This window comes from Callospermophilus lateralis, chromosome 5 (genome assembly GCF_048772815.1).
Source record: "Callospermophilus lateralis isolate mCalLat2 chromosome 5, mCalLat2.hap1, whole genome shotgun sequence".
NCBI classification, from domain to species: domain Eukaryota; kingdom Metazoa; phylum Chordata; class Mammalia; order Rodentia; family Sciuridae; genus Callospermophilus; species Callospermophilus lateralis.
Genome location: NC_135309.1, coordinates 109,963,517 through 109,981,123, shown reverse-complemented (window position 1 = coordinate 109,981,123; position 17,607 = coordinate 109,963,517). Strand labels below are relative to the sequence as shown.

Here is a 17,607-nt window from a genome sequence, read left to right as displayed (position 1 = left end):
CAAGGCCTTGTCATGAGCAAAATTAAACCAAGATATGTCACTAAAAAGGACTGCTAGTGAAAGGAGAGTTGGAAGATCTACCACAAAGAATGTCTATTGTCTGTCCCTAATCTGAAAACAAACAAACAAAAAAGTAACTGAGTAAATCAGAAGGACCTATAGGAAAGTGATTCGGAGTATGAGTTTTTTGTTGTCAATGTTGTTTGGTTTTGGTTTTTTTGTTTGTTTTGGTGGCAGTGCTGGAGATTAAACCCTGGGCATCAAACTGCTAGGCAAGGGCCCTACCTCTGAGGTACATCCTCAGTCCTTTTAAAATTTTTATTTTGAGACAGGATCTCACTAAGTTGCCCAGGCTGGCCTTGAACTAGTGATCCTCCTGCCTTGACCTCCTAAGTAGCTAGGACTGTAGGCATGTACCACCATATCCTGTAATGTGAGCCCTTTTTAAGGGCTAGGTAGCCACTTAAGGGATAGAGTCTGATAAGGGAGTAAATGTAATTGGAGAGACTTCTAAATATATAGCTCATGGGAGAGAGAAAAGAAAGATGAGGAGTCCCTTGGACATAGATGGTAAAGGAAAAAATACAAGGACTTAAAAAACAAAAACAAAACAAAACTCAGAAGTCTCCCAACCTTCTCCTTGCTACCAAAACAAAATTCTGCTTTCAACATCTATACTTTAGCAGATGACAGAAAAGGGTGTTATTGAACTAGAGTATTGTAAAATGCCCCAAACCACAAAAACATAATAAAAGGAAAAGTAAAATTTATAAAGAAGTTGTATATAAAATCAGGGGGAAAAGTTTCATCAACTGAGGAAAATTCCTCTACCCTTCTCCTCTAAAAATAACTGTGAAGTAAAAGAAAACTCTTAGTGTATACTCCAAATAGGATTAGACTTCGACTGAGGTTATAAAAAATGAGTTTGAATCAGAAATTCAAAATTAAGAACATAAACTTACCAAAGAACATGAGAAAATGAAAAGCATTTGTTCAAGAAAAAAATGAAAGAAAATAACAATAAAAAAATCTATATTAAGGGGCTGGGGATGGGGCTGAAGCGGTAGCACGCTCGCCTGGCATTCGTGCGGCCCGGGTTCGATCCTCAGCACCACATACAAACAAAGATGTTGTGTCTGCCGAAAACTAAAAAATATTTTAAAAAAATCTATATTAAATGAAGAAGAAAAAAATACCATATATTGAAGGAAGAATAGATTGAAATGAAGTATGATGTAAACAACTAAGAGAATGAAAGTAAGGTTAAAAAAAAATCAAAAAGAAATTAGTAGAAATGGAAGATAGGTAAAGAAAGAATAATATTCATATTATTGGCATAACTGAAGAAGAAAAAATTTAATGAAACAATATTTAAAACTGTAATCCAGGAAAACTTTCTAGGAACAGGGAAAGAATTGGATGTATACATTTAAAAAGTTCACCAGATAACTTGGGAAAATTAGCCCAGTGCTGTAGTATGGATTTTGAGTGTTCTCCAAAGGCCCATGTATTGGAAGCTTGGTGCTTGGCCAAGCTTTTTTGAGACAGGATCTCAGTAAATGAGACCATGGTACTCAGGTTATGGTGCTATTGTGAGGTGGTGGAACTTTTAGGAGGTGGGGCCTAGTGGAAAGAAGTTGGGTTATTAGTGGTGTATCCTTGAAGGGAATATGGGTATTCTGGCCCCTCCTCTTTTTGTTTTCCAGTTACCATAAGATGAGCAGCTTTGCTCCAACATGTATTCCTGGCCATGATGCTTTGTCTCACTGTAGGCCCAAAAGTAGTGACTCTTAACTAAACATGGACTGAAACCTCTGAAACTATGAACCAAAATAAGCCTTTCCTCAGTTAAATTGATTACCTCAGGTATTTTGTCACAGTGATGAAAAGCAGACAAACTCACCCAGAATGATTAAGATACATACTAGCCAAGAACACTGGCACATGCCTATAATCCCAGCAGCTTAGGAGGCTGAGGCAGGAGGATCACAAGTTCAAAGCCAGCCCCAGCAAAAGCGAGGCTCTAAGCAACTCAGTGAGACCCTGTATCCAAATAAAATACAAAATAGGGCTTGGGGATGTGGCTCAGTGGCCAAGCCCTGAGTTTAATCCCCAGTATCCCCCCACCTCCCCCAAAAAAGATATACTAAAACTATTAAATTTCAAACATAAAATCCTTAAGACCTTCAGGCAAAAAGGACTAATCATAAAAGCAGAGAAATTAGATTAGCAGTTGACTTTACAAAGATAGCGGATGGTAACAAGACATTTTTTTAAAAAGCCAAAAGTGTGAACCAAGGATCTTATATCCATTCAAATAATTTTTTAAATATTGAGACTTTAGAGAAAGCATTTAAAATTATGTTTAACTGATATAAATTTTCGAAGAATTATAGTGAATATATTTGCTGAGAATTTAATAGTATTTTTTAAAAATTCATAGTTCAGGCCTGGGGTGGTAGCTCAGTGGTAAAGCCTGTGCCTAGCATGTATAAGGCACTGGGTTCGATTCTCAATGCCACATATAAATATATAAATAAAAAAATAAAATAAAGGTCTGTCAACAACTAAAAAATAATTTTTAAAAATTCATACTCTGGTTATAATCAAACCTTGGGAACCTACTTTTTTCTCCATATTTTAATTTTATTATAAGTATACATAATAGAGGAATTTATTGTCACATTCATACATATGATTTAACAATATAATTTGGTTAAGTGTTGTGGGAACTTTTAATCATAGACTACTATCTATGATTAAAAGATGTTTCTTAGATATACAATTTGAGTTCAGGAAGTCCATAAGTGGGTTACAAACAGAATGGAAAAAGAATACATATTTATTTTTACTGATTCTCAGTGACATTTTACATTTTCTTTATCAGTATAGCAGAAATCATGGCAATATTGTTAGTACTAGTGACTTTTTCAAAATTACCAATGTTGTCAAATGGAATTACTTATATTGCAGATATCTCAAAATACTTCTGGTTACCAGATATTAATGTGTTAATTTAAACCAACATATTATATCTCATTAAAAGCTTTTTTGTTACGAGTTCTACATAATGGTTTCCTTTATAATTTTATGTTTTGTTTTATACTTTAAAAAACGTTGCTCTGAAAAGGAGTCTGAAGATTTCATCTGATTTTCTCTGAGTTGTTAGGAACCTTGCATTACAAAGGACTGCATAGGACTATACAGAGCATTTTTGTTGCACTTGAATTTTGTTTTGTTTGTGTTATTGATATCTTTAAGTAATTTAAGAGGAAGGAGTTAGTATCTGAACTTCTAAAGTGAAAGGATATCTGGCCTAGTGATTAAAAAACAAACAAACAAAAAGAATGTTTTATTATTTCTGTCTTCTCAGCTTCAGACTCTCCTATATTACAAGGTCTTCTATTGTCTGACCATTGCCTTCCTCTTAAATCTCATCTGCCTCCTCTCATGGTCTTACCTCTAATCATGCTATATTTCTTTCAGTGTCTTTATCTAGGCTTACTCTCTCCTGCCACAATTTTTTTTTTTTTTTTTTTTTCCCTGTTGGTACTGGGAATGAACACAGAAATGCTTTACCACTGAGCTACATCCCCAGATAAGTTGCCCAGGCTGATCTTATGAACCTCTTTCCTTAGCTTCCCACGTTGCTGGTATTACACCAGCAATACTACTCCTTACTTTGCCACAAGATCTTTACAATTGTACTTTTCTTGCTATCTGGAATGTTCTTCCTTTTCTTCTTCTTTCATTCACTTTCATCCTTCCTCTCTTTACTCAAGTATTCCTTGAAAGCCTTCCCTCATCTTCCTGACTTGGTTATATGCTTTTGTTCTGTTTTATTGAGGCATAATTTTATACATCTTTATATGGGGTACCTTATGGTAATTTGATACATGTTTACAGTGTATAGTAATCAAATCTGGGTAACACTAATTTCCATCTCATAAAACATTAATTATTTTATGTGTTGGGAATATTGTACTCTTCTAATCATTTTGAAGTGTATGGTAAATTGTTTTAACCAAAAATTACTTTATTGTGCTATAGAAACAGAACTAATTACTCTGTTTGGTGTTTCCTTAGTTAACTTTCTGTCCCCCACCCCCATTTTCTGGCCTCTACTCTATTTCATTCTTCTACAAACAACTTTTTAATTTCCACAAGTGAGTGAGAACATGATTATATGTCCTTTTGTTATAGTCTTTCTTAACATTATTTACCTTTTTAAAGTATGATTTATTACAATTAAAGTTTCACATTTATTTTGTGGTTATTCAGTTATTGTAAGCTCAGCAAAAGTTAGGGACCAGGCCTGTTCATCCTCACCATGGTATCCTTACTATCTTAAATACTGTTTGTCAAATCATTGATTCTTATAAATATTTCAGTAGTGGTTGCTTGATTGTATGGATGAATGAATGAATGTTTTAGATTATCACTGTCCAATAGAAATATAATGTGAATTATGTATGTGCAATTAAAATTTTTCTCGTAGCCACATTTTTTAAAAAGGAGATTAATTTTATTGTATTAAATTCAGTATATGCAAAATATTATTCCAATACAGTCATTAAAAAAGTATCATTGAGTTTTGACAAGGATTTCAGACTTACTGCTGAATTCTTTATGGAGCATGAGAAAATGAATGAGATGATTTAGGTCTAAGCAAATGGTTACCATTTACAGAAATGTGAAAGACTACAGAAGAGGTTTGGGAAGGCAAATCAGTTGACAAGTTTGGATTATGTTGAGATGTTTCTTAGATATTCAAGAGAAGATAATAGAAGCAGCAACAAGTAAAAGTCCAGAGATAGGGAAGAGGGGTAGCTGGAATTATATGTGTTTGTGCACCTATGTGAATGTACATGTGTCACATGGTAGTTTGTATATAAATTTATTTTGTGATCCTTGAATCATTGAATCTTTCCTCAACGTTCCTTTGTTTCCCTTTTTTAGTGTGAGTCTTGGATTTTTCTCAAATGTCTAATGAGTTTTGGCTGTCCTTATTAATGGGATATAAAGAGAAATTAAGCAGCTGGCTTTCAGAGAGAACTGTTTTGAAGAAAGAAGGAATAAAGTTGACGGATGGTGTCTTTCTGTGTGTGTGTGTATATATATATATATATATATTTTTTTTTTTTTTAATTTTGAAATAATTTCATAGAAAAAGTATAAGAATAATGTAGATAATTCCCCTGTTCACCAATATTTTAACACCACAACATTTTTTTTCATCATTTTCTTTCTCTATACAAGTACCCATGCCCATTTTTTCCTGGGTAGTTTGAGAGTACATTGCATATGTCAAACCTTTTTTCCCCCTTAATACTGTGTAATTTCCAAAGGCAAAGGTATTCTCTCAGGCAATCATATTATCAAAATCAGAAATTCTTTTAATAAGTATTTTTTTTAGTTGTAGTTGACACAATACCTTTATTGTATTTATTTATTTTTATGAGGTACTGAGGATCAAACCCAGGGCCTCGCACATGCTAGGCGAGTACTCTACCACTGAGCCACAACCCCAGTCCCTCAGAAATTTTTATGTAATATCTTTTTCTAACCTGCAGTCTATATTCCACTTTCATCAGTAGTTCCAGCAGTGTCATGTGTGTGTGTGTGTGTGTGTGTGTGTGTGTAACCCAGGGTTCTCTTTAGCATTCAGCAACAGCCCCCAGCCCTCTTCCCTCATCACTGTTATTACAGTTGTGCTCCACTGTTCCCAGCCCAACAGTGTTCTTTACAGCATATTTTTCCCCCTTATTACAAAATTCAGTCCAGAATGTTTATTGCATTTAGTTGTTATGTCTCTTCAGTTTTTTTTCATTTGGAGCAATGCCTTAGCTTCTTTTTCTAGGATAACATTGATTTTTTTTTGAAAAAAAGTACAGTCCACTTATCTAATATTCGTTTAGAGTTTGCTGGTGCTTTATGATTCTATTTAGATTATATATCCTTGACAGAATACTACTAATGTGATATAGTGTCCTCAGGGTATTATGTCAGAGACACAGATGGTATCTGCTTCTCACTTATGCCTTTAATTTCAGGCACCTGTCAGAGGGTCAAGGGATCATCCAGATTTTCTGCTGTATGTTTACTGTTTATCCTTAGAACTAGAAAGTAAGCTCTGTGATAAGATTTATAAGACCATGTAAAAATCCTATTTCTCATCAAGCTTTTCTCTTTTTGATTCAGCAACCATTTACCTATCCAGACTTTTCTATAATGGTTGCAAAATGGTTATTTGCCAACTCTGCAAACTCCTTCAACATTTACCAGCTAGCATTCAAATTTTTAGAAATTAAGAGTGGGCTGTCTTTTGGATATGATGTACAGTTTCTCCATAATAGCACTGGACAAGGAATCAGTTGTGCCTCTAAGGAAAGCTATTACATATGCAAAAAGGGACAAAATAATTTTCATCATCTCTACTGTTGTTTAGGGAAGGAAGTGCCCTGATCAATAGATAAATTTCAGTATTCTAATCTTTATAGGTTTGGTATACTAAAAAGGCTATCATTTTGATCACCTAAAAACTTACTACCTTTGCTTGTAACTGAACTGCACAGAAAGGGTATATGGGTGAAGAGTTGATAATAGAGGTAGAGCTTGAAATTTTAGATATGATGACAAAGGAAAGAGTTCACTTAAATCAAGACCTTAAGGAAGAAGGACAGTAGAGTTAATTAGTCATAACTTTCCTAGCCTTGTAGTTGAATACACAACCAGGATAACTCCACATCATGTACAACCACAAGAGTGGGATCCAAAAGAGAATAAATCATACTCTATGTATGTATAATCTGCCAAAATACATTCTTCTGTTATGTACAACTAAAAAAAAGAACAAAAATAAGGGTGGGGAAAAGATCTTAAGGAAGTAACAGGCTAAGTAAGCAATGGATGAATTTATAGGAAAGTGTTCCAAGAGGAGAAAAGAGCAAATTATAAAGGCTATGAGGTAGGTTGGAAGAGGCATACTGCTTTGCAAGGTTTTGAGGGTTTTGAACAGAGACTAATGTGATTTGATTTTTTCTTTTTTCTTTCTTTCTTTTATTTTGGGGCGGGGTGGTGCTGGGGAATTAAACCCAGGGACTCATGTATGGCTAGCACTTGCCACTGAGCCACATCCCCACCCTCATTTTCCTTTTAACAATTGTTTTGTTATGTATGCTATATATAAGAGGTAATGATAAATAACAATGAAGAAAACAATGTCAAGAGTTCTTCTTAAATTTCAGCAGAGTTGGGGTACTATTATCTGAAGCCCCATATCAAAAATTGGAAGTAAGAAGTATTTAACTTACCATTTAATATACAGACAACTTTAAATACTTTATACTAATAGATTATCTAAAAAACATTTCATTTTTCCTCCTATATTTGTGTTTTCAGGTTATACATTTAGATCATCCGTGTAGATGGAATTAAGTAGACACTTTAGAGGCTTTACTATTTCAAGTTGAATTTGATTTTTTAAAAAGCCTGTTTGTATTTTCCCTTCGAAGTAATTATAGTTATGCTGTCACACACTCAGTGTTGAGTGCTTTTGCTTTGTCATATGTCATTCAAAATGCTTTCCACATTTCCACCTACAAAATGTTGCATTACACTTAATACTCTGGACAATCCTGAAAAAGAATTATTATTATTACCCCCACTTTAATAGATTAGGAATTGAAACTTAAATAACTTGCCAAAGATCACAAGAGACCATATACCATCCTTGGATCTTTTTTTTTCTTTTATTGATTTAAAAAAAAAATGACAGCGGAATGCATTACAATTCTTATTACACGTATACAGCACAATTTTTCATATCTCTGGTTGTGTATAAAGTATGTTAACACCAATTCGTGTCTTCATACTTGTACTTTGATTAATGATGTGTATCACATTCCACCATCCTTGCTAATCCCCTGCCCCCTCTCTTTCCCTCCCACCCCTCTGCCCTATCTAGAATTCATCTATTCCTCCCCTGCTCTCCCCGTCCCTACCCCACTATGAGTCAGCCTACTTATATCAGAGAAAACACTCGGCATTTGTTTTTTGGGGATTGTCTGACTTCCACTTACTATTATCTTCTCCAACGCCATCTATTTACCTGCAAATATCATGATTTTATTCTCTTTTATTGCTGAGTAAAATTCCATTGTGTATATATATGCCCCCCCCTTTTTTTTATCCATTCATCCACTGAAGGGCTCCACAGTTTAGCTATTGTGAATTGTGCTGCTGTAAACACTGATGTGGCTGTGTCCCTATAGTATGCTGTTTTTAAGTCTTTTGGGTATAAACCAGGGAAAGGGATAGCTGGATCAAATGGTGGTTCCGTTCCCAATTTTCCAAGGAATCTCCATACTGCTTTCCATATTGGCTACACCAATTTGCAGTCCCACCAGCAATGTATGAGTGTTCCTTTTTCCCCACATCCTCGCCAATACTTATTGTTGTTTGTCTTCATAATAGCTGCCATTCTGACTAGAGTGAGATGAAAGCTTAGAGTGGTTTTGATTTGCATTTCTCTAATTGCTAGAGATGTGAACATTTTTTCGTATATTTGTTGGTTAATTGCATATTCTCTTCTGAGAAGTGTCTGTTTAGGTCCTTGGCCCATTTGTTGATTGCCTTTTTTTTTTTTTTTTAAGCTTTTTGAATTCTTTATATACCCTAGAGATTAGTGCTCTATCTGATGTGTGAGGGGTAAAAACTTGTTCCCAGGATGTAGGCTGTCTGTTCACCTCACAGATTGTTTCTTCTGCTGAGAAGAAACTTTTTAGTTGAGTCCATCCCATTTATTGATTCTTGGTTTTAATTCTTCCGTTATAGGAGTCTTATTAAGGAAGTTGGGGCCTAATTTCACATAATGAGGATTACCATCCTTGGATCTGGATAGGCTAGAAAATTAACAAGTAATAGAAGAGTTCTGTATATGGGTATACACCAACTATTCCAGGAAAGGCTCAATTGAAAATTGGTAATTGGTAAAAGAAAATCAGCTGGTGGTTAAGTTCCTAAACAGAATATCAATATCAAATTTAAAAAAAAAATGTTAAGCAAGTTCAGGAAAAGCCAACCTAAGGACAGCATAATTTTCAAAGAGTGTAAAACTGTTGTTTCTCACCATGTTGTGAAATATCTCAGGAGCCATTAGCGGAGAGTGGCTATGAATTGAAGGGGAAAAATACTCTAGTAGGGCTTTTATTTCCTTCCCTATTGACTTAGTTTTTATCTCTCTAATCGTGTGTGTGTGTGTGTGTGTGTGTGTTTGGACTTGGGGTTGAACCCAGGGGCATTTTACCTCTTTGAGCCACATCCCCAATACTTTTTATTTTTTGAGACTGTGTCTCTCTGAGTTTCCAAGTCTGCCCTCAAACTTCAATCATCCTGCCTCAGCTTCTAAGTCACTAAGATTAGAGTTGTATACCACTGTGCCCAGTGGAATATTATTAGTGGTATATTATTATATTGCGTGTATATGTCAGCGTATACATACATTTTAAAATTAAAGTAGTGAACAGATTCTCATTTTAAAGGAAAGTAAGAAAAACATTGCATTATGTTTGGTGTTACTAGCCATTTCAAAGTCTTCTAACTCTCCTTATTTTAATCCATGCTGAAACTTTCATATCATTTTTTAGTTTTTCTGGGTAGAATCTTATAAGGGACACATTTACCAGAAAATTGAAATGTCTAATTATGGTAGGTGTTCCTCACTGAAGTTATTAAATTGGCAGTATATGTTCATTGATAGATACCTAAACCTCTTAACAGGATGATTGTTTAGACTTAGTCTCCCTGTCTATGTGGGACACTGACAAGATCTAGTTTCTGTATTTGCAAAGCAGTGTTTTCATTCCCTGAATAATGGGGACTTTCCCAAGATTCATGACTGTGGTAGGTTCTGATTATATAGCCAGTTGACCTTCTGAAACATCTCTGTGTTAGCTTGCGCAATGGTGATTATCTCATGTAGTCCATCAGAGGGAATGTCTCAACCATAGTGGGGCTAAATTCAGTATTCTTAAGATTAGACAAATGTCTAGAATTATTTATTTTTAACTAACTTTCATGACATAGTACTAAGTGAACAAATCTTTTGCTTGATCAAGCTGTATGTTGTGCTGCCAGGCAATTTCATTGCCATTTTATTTAACCAAGCTATCATGACAAGATTGAGAGCAAGCCCTTTTTCCTTTTTCTCAGAAGCCTCCTGAAATGAGACTTAATCCTCTGAGTTGAAAGAACTGCCTTGCCAGTGAGTACTTCTAGAACCCAGAAGTACCGAGGAACTGAGGCTCAGATAGAGGAGGGCACTTGTCATTAATCTTTTACTGTTACTAGCAGAGCTATAGAGGAAATGCCTTCTGCAACTGCATCTCAGACTGTTTCAGTAATCTGGAAGGGAAATATTGTAGAGCTTACCTCACATATGTAAAAAGTGGCATTGTGAATCCCATCATCGTGTACATCCATAAGAATGGGTGCCTAGCTGGGCGCAGTGGCACACACCTGTAATCCCAGCAGCTTGGGAAGCTGAGGCAGGAGAGGATCACAAGTTCAAAGCTAGCCCAAGCAAATTAGCGAGGCCCTAAGCAACTCAGTGAAACCGTGTATCTAAATAAAATATAAAAAAGGGCTGGAGATAATGGCCCCTGAGTACAATCTCTGGTACCCTCCCCCCCAAAAAAATCCTAATTAGAACAAGATACAGTTCGTGGTTTGTATAATTATGTAAAAATGGATTCTAGTGTCATGCGTAACTTAAAAGAACCAATAAATTAAAAAATAATTAATTTAAATGTAAAACAAATGTAAACTTCCTTACATAAAAAGTTTATATGCAAAAACAAATCTAAAAAGCCACGTACCAACATATACAATTTTGGGAACATGAACAGTTAACCACTGGTGTGGTTATGATGTCAACCCCTTTCTAGAATAGTTTGACATTTATCTAATATTCAGCTGATTAATGTATTTTTTCTATTAAATTTGTGGAATTCCTATTTGATGTTAATTTCACACATTACAGTATTTGAAACACCTGCCCCTCCCCCCCAAAAAAAGTGACCCTCTGAAATAGCTAGATGAAGATAGTATATAGAGTTGTAAAAGAGTTTGGAGAGTGGACATAATGGCTGCTGTCAGGGCTAAGGATTTTTGCTGATTTTAAAAAGTATGCACATGCTGATTTTAAAAAGTATGCAAACAGAAAATCAAAAGTTATGTCTTCCTGGCTTCTGATCTCCATCTAGTGCCCCATATTGGCAGAACCTAACAAAGGAGAAAGACAGTTTGCAGAACATAGATTTCAATAGCACAAAATAGTATAGAAAGGCTGATCAAAGACAATAATGGTAATTTTCACTAAAATTCCCTTGCTTTTGAGAATTCCCTACTATATGAATAGAAGGTCTCCCTTATACAACCTATGAAAGACAGATACTTAACTTCCTCTCCCATCCCACCATTCTTATATATGGTAAAATCCTCTTAGCATATGAGCATGCACATTAGCCATTTATACTGCTGTTCTGCTGTTTTCTCTTCCTTCCCTCCTTATTTCCCTCTCCAACTTTACTTTGATTCTAGAACAAAGAAACCGAGAACAAAAAGTTTTTATTCTGATAGTGCTGGCACAGCAGCATCTACTTTCTATTAGAAGCAGTGCCAGTAGTGACTTCATTTGTCCAGAAGGGGAAGCAGCTCTATCCATATAAATGATACCTGTGGGTGGGGTTTTGTCACCTAATCTCTCCTGGCTCCTTTCCATTTTCTAATTTCAGTTCTTCAGATTTCTTAGCAATGAAAACTGCCTGATACTTTTTAAATAAATTTCTCAAGTGAACAAGAGTCAGTTTCTGTCGATTGTGATTTAGAACACTGATTCATGTTGTCTGAATCTAATAGGTTTTATTTAACAGTCTTGTTCATAGAAATTTTAGTACTTTGTGAGTAAGAGTTAGGTGCTAAACTTAGATAATTATAAGTGTTTGACCTTCATTAGTTTTTAGCAGTATATTTGAAAACGGGAGATAATTAAAGTCAAATCTCAAACAAAAAAAAAAGCAGCAAAATTGGATGTAGTTGTGCATGCCTATAATCCCAGTGAGTTCGAAAGCTGAGAGGCAGGAGGATCACAAGTTTGAACTAATCTCGGCAACTTAGCAAGACCCTGCCTCAAAATGAAAAAGCAAAAGAACTGAGGCTATAGCTCAGTGGTAAAGCACCCCCTGACCCCCACAGAGTTCAGTCCCCAGTGCTGCTAAAAAACAAGATAAAAAAAAAAAAAAAAAACCCAACTAACTATCTTTTTCTAACTAACTGAACCTGGGAAAGTTACCTGGTACAACCAAGACTGTTGGAAAATGAGCTAGGGAACCTCAAAAAAGGGGAGAGCTAGGGAAGAGGAACCCCAAATTCTGAGTTTAAAACTTTGTCCAAATCTACCTGACTCAAGGGCAGCAATTATGTGAGATGGCCAGATTGAAAGTAGTAAACATGTAATGGAACTTGACAATTTGATTCGAAGCAAGTTAATTGCTAGCAAAACAAAACCAGCATTTTTTTTCAGAGTAATATAACAGAATCCAGAGTTCACAGTTTAACATTTATAATGCCCAATATTAGCCCCAAATTATTCAATATAATAATAAGCCAGGAAATTGCTATAGTCTCAAAGGAAAATCCCTGAACAAATATCAAGCTCAAGATGAAACACATTAAGAATTATATGATAAGGATTTTAAAGCAAATATTATAATTAGGTTCATTGAGGTGAAAAAAATATGCTTAAAATGAATGAAAAAAAAAGAGATAGTAACAGCAGATAATTCAATGGTTAATTAGTCTTTCCATTCTACCCCCCACCCCCAAACTAAAAAAATCTCTTGTAATGTTTTTTGTCATACTGTTCTAATCTAGATTTTGGGGCTTTCTACATAATTCTGCTGCTGGTGTTTTTTCTTATTGTCTTCCTGAGAAATCCCTTTGTTGCATTCTTTTCCTAGATCTTTTTGCTTCTTTTTCTTTTGGTTACTCTATTGTTCTGGTGAAGCACATCTTCTAGTTCTGAAAGGTAAATTTTTCTTCACAGTTTAAAACTTTTATGGTCATAAAGTGCTTGGGAAAGAAATCTTCAAATCTCATTAACTCATGCCCACCTACCCCCACACTCCCCCCAACCCCCTCATACCCCCCCAACCCCCTCACACCCCCCCCACCCCCGCTTTTTTTTTTTTATTAGTTTTCCCATAGATGATTGATTCTTCTTACAGAAGGGTTTAGAAGGAGCAAGTATGGGTCCTAGCCTTCTGGGAGTCAAGAAGTTATTTTTACTATGAAGGCTTTGCATTATCTCCTTCACTGCTCTCTTTAAAGAGCCCACCCTATGCTGTGTAGAAATGATTTCATATTGCAAGGGGTTGGAGAGTGGAGCTTCTGGTTACTGCACAGACTTTAGGCAATCATCAATGCTTGGAATGGGCATGTGGGATTTCAGGTACCTACTTGCATCTTTGAATGGCTCAATCAGTTTTATTTTCAGCCTCACCCATGTCTTCACCCTTAGGGCTAGGTTCCCTCCCTTCTCCAGCATTGCATACAAATTGACTTCGTTCTTTTGTGTTCTTTTCTCTTATAGATATTTAATTTTCAGCTTTCTCAAACCTACCAAGTCAATTACTACATTCCATTACTTTGTATTTTTTTTTAAGAGAGAGAGAGAGAGAATTTTTTAATATTTATTTTTTAGTTTTCGGCAGACACAACATCTTTGTTTGTATGTGGTGCTGAGGATCGAATCAGGGCTGCACGCATGCCAGGCGAGCGCGCTACCGCTTGAGCCACATCCCCAGCCCAACTTTGTATTTTTACTTGTGTATTTATGCTTCTTTTGTTCCTATAAGGTTATTGATAGATAGTGGATGTAAGAACCATATATTCATTTCACCTTTTGGAATATTTTTTATCTTTAACAGTGAATGCTGACATGAGATAACATGAGACCCACCTATTGTAGATGACTGTCTTCTGTAGCATGTATTCTCAGTGGTAGTGACACCTTGGTTATTAGGGGAATGAAACCTTAGATATTACAGTGGTTTGTGGTTTTAAAAAAAACTGACAGACAAAATCTTATTCTATACTATTTCTTGGAGGAGGGAGGATCTGTGGGAATCATATAAAATGATTGAGAAATAATGACTAGCATTTCCTTTATTTTATTCACAGAATGTCTCTGTATTGATCTTTTTAGATCTGTTCTTCCAGGTTGTAGTATATTTTTCTGCTAAATTTGTTGCATTCTCATCTTTGAAAGCACCATTTAAGATATTTGCTTTTCCTTTCTTGTCTACTCCTTGTAGCCAAATATTGCTTAATGTGACACTTTTTGAGAAATGTGTAATTAGGTACTTTGTTAATTGTATAAATATCCTTGAGTGTACTTACACAAACCTTGAATGGTATAGGTCACTTAGTGTGGCCTCTGATGCAATAAACTACTGGTAGTATAATAGTGACATATCTTTTTTACAATAAATTTTGTTTTAGTAAGTAGTTGAAATACCCCCAAAAATAAGAAATATAGTATGGTAAATGCTTCAACTGGTAACATACCTTATGTTATCTATTTATGTTATACTAGTCATTTATTATCTTACCAAATATTATATACTGTACATAATTGTTATCATCTTTAATTTATTCTCTTGAACATGTTTCAGTTTATTCTCTTAAACACAAATTTTGCACATTTGGTAAGACCAAATCTGTCATTTTCTTCACCTATAGACTATTTCTCTTATTAAATTTACAACTTCTTTTTTCACAAACTTTTTATATATTTTGATAAATGGTGCATATCTTTTATGTATCTATTTTGCAAATTGATGATAAAATTGGTTCTTTGTGTGTATAGAAAAGTTTTTGCTGAAATTAGTAAATTATGAACTTTTATTTTTCTAATTATTAAATGAGGATATTGAACACAACACAAAAACATTTTGAGAAATAGGGGGATGGAAATATAACAAGAAAGATCATGGAGTGAAAGTTTAAAAACCTCTGTGTTAACTTACAACAATAGACTGAGGTGAAGAGCTTTCCTAATGTATTTGAGGCTCTGGATTAGATCCCAGCACTGCAAAAAAAAATTAATTCATTAAAAATTTTAAAATAAAAAAATAGACTCATTATTTTTAATTTTTTTACTTTGTTCTTAATATAGTATTATATTGCATTTCCTCTAAGAAGTTGTTCTCAGTAACTAGGCACCATCATTCAAATATGTGAATGTATAGCATACAGTTAAATTTATAGCCATTATTTTCTTTATGAATGTTAAACAAGAATATAAAACATACATTTTACATGTCTTATTTGTACATACTGAAATAGGGTATGCATTATCTTGTTTTTCTCTTTTATTTCTTTTTTTTCCCCTTTTACTTCTTTGTAGTATATTTTCCTTCCACTGTAGCACTGTGAGGCCCAGCACATAGTAACTCAGACAGTGTTTAATTTGTGTGTTTAGCCAATCAGAACCATGATTTTTTTTTTTTTTTTTTTTTTTTTTTTTGTCTTAAAAGAGAAATTACTTCATAGGCTAAAGAACATTTCGGAGTTTTATTGTTTTTGCTAAATAAATTGATAAAGAAATGAAAGGTTGATGTTGTTAAAGGAGGAAAAGAGTAAACAATAATCCCCGGAGGTACAACTTTGTAGATTTTATTCAACCAATAAGTTTGTTATTACCCTGAACAGAGAGGATTCTCTTCCCTTTATGGATAAGATTGCTCACAGGAAAGGAAATTGATTCCACTCTACCTAGTAGAAGAGGGTGCTAAATGTGGTGTAATCATGTCATATTTTAATTCATTTAATTCATTTATTGGGGAAAAAATAAGATTATAAAACATTCATTTTACATATTCATATGAAGAGTCTAGAGCACAGAATCAAAAGTTGGCATTTTCACTGGATCCTTCTACAGTGGTGCAGAGAGTTTCCTCTGGCTTTCTCACATAGGTCTTGTAAATGTTCATTTTATTTTTGCTCTTCTTTGGAAGCTTTCCTGGCTTCACTGTCAAAGACATATAAAAGCCTAGCATTTAATTTTAGATATTATGGGAGAAGTATTAAAACTATTTTATCTTGTTTTGTTAAATTTTATAATATTTAATAAAATAAAGTTATTCCTAATGGGAATTTACTTTTGAATAATAGAGTAAGGAAAAAGATAGTAAATGTCTTTCTGAAACTTACCTTTGTCCCTTTCAAAAATTTTGCTTTTGGACTAATTAAGCTAATTAATCTAATTAATTAAGCTAACTTGAAGTATTTGATGAACAATGTTAATTTTGTTTTTAAAATAGTTGTTGATGGTTTATGTGTCAAGTCATTTGTAGGAATAGTGAATGAAACTTGGACTTGGTAACTATGACATGTTTTTTGTTATCTGAAACATCTTTAAAGGAGTTATTTGAGAAAAAAAATTAATGAATAACAAGTCTCCCAACAGCACAGAATGAGGATACTTATGTTTTTGCTATAGGATATAGTACTTTTAAGAATATAGCTAGCTTTGCTTTTCATTTTCTTCGTTTTCTCCACAGCCTCATGATTTTGATGAATGTCGATTTGATATTAGTGTAAATGATAGTGTCTGGTATCTTCGTGCTCAGGACCCAGATCATAGACAGCAGTGGATAGATGCCATAGAACAGCACAAGGTAAGAGCTCTGTATTTATTGTTCATGGAGGATTAATCCTGGTGATAACGTCTTTAAAGCAACCTTGATATTATTTAAAAATTGAGCATTATATGAGCTATAAAGACTGAAATAGTACAGATGTAAATTTTTGAAATAATTTCATTTCTAATTTTGATTTACACTAAGGTCTTTGTTAGAGTGAATATTTTTCATTGTTGATTGAAACAAAATATATCCTGTTTCACTAAGCATACCTTAATTTTTATGTTGGGATTGGCTTTATAATAAATACCTTTTTAAATGATCTAAGGAAAAAGGATTTTTGAAATAACATTAGATTGTAAAACCCTAATATGTAAAAGCTTTAATGTTAATTTTTTAAGTCACATTAAACCATTTGGGTAGGTTCTTAATGCAAACATTTGAAAATTATTTAATCTTTATAAATACAAAGCTATTTAATGATAATCATACAAAAAGTTTTTGATATAATTATGTAAGCCACATTATTATAATTTAAAACTAATCTTTGACTATTGCTATTAGTAAATGGTAAGCAGACTAAAGAAACAAACACATTGATATTAATAAATCTGCCTTATTAGCTAATTCAGTAATACAATAAAACAAGATATAAGTAAAGTTCTAAAATCACCATGCCATTCTTAAGTGTGACTTAAGAGAACTTTATGCCTGTTCACATTCTTGTCTGTACTTGCTCCTATGGGTTTCACAGACTTCTAGTTGAAACACCTGTTTTGGTTATTTTTATCAGTCATAGCACATATGTACTACAAAACGAGGAAAACCCGTCTGGTCTAAAATGCCATATGCACATCTTCTTGATATTGATCATTTGTTTTCTTTATTGATTTATTATGAG

The 17,607-nt window shown here is 34.1% G+C and overlaps 1 protein-coding gene across 2 annotated transcripts in view; it reads left to right on the top strand.

Moving 5' to 3' along the window:
- The window catches only part of Cert1 (ceramide transporter 1), a 110,306-nt gene that overhangs the window by 13,706 nt on the left and 78,993 nt on the right, over window positions 1-17,607 (top strand). For both annotated transcript variants that reach the window (XM_076857158.2, XM_076857157.2), the window contains exon 3: window positions 16,626-16,742. In XM_076857158.2, coding sequence (XP_076713273.1) covers window positions 16,626-16,742 — 117 coding nt within the window. The remainder of the gene's footprint in view (window positions 1-16,625; window positions 16,743-17,607) is intronic.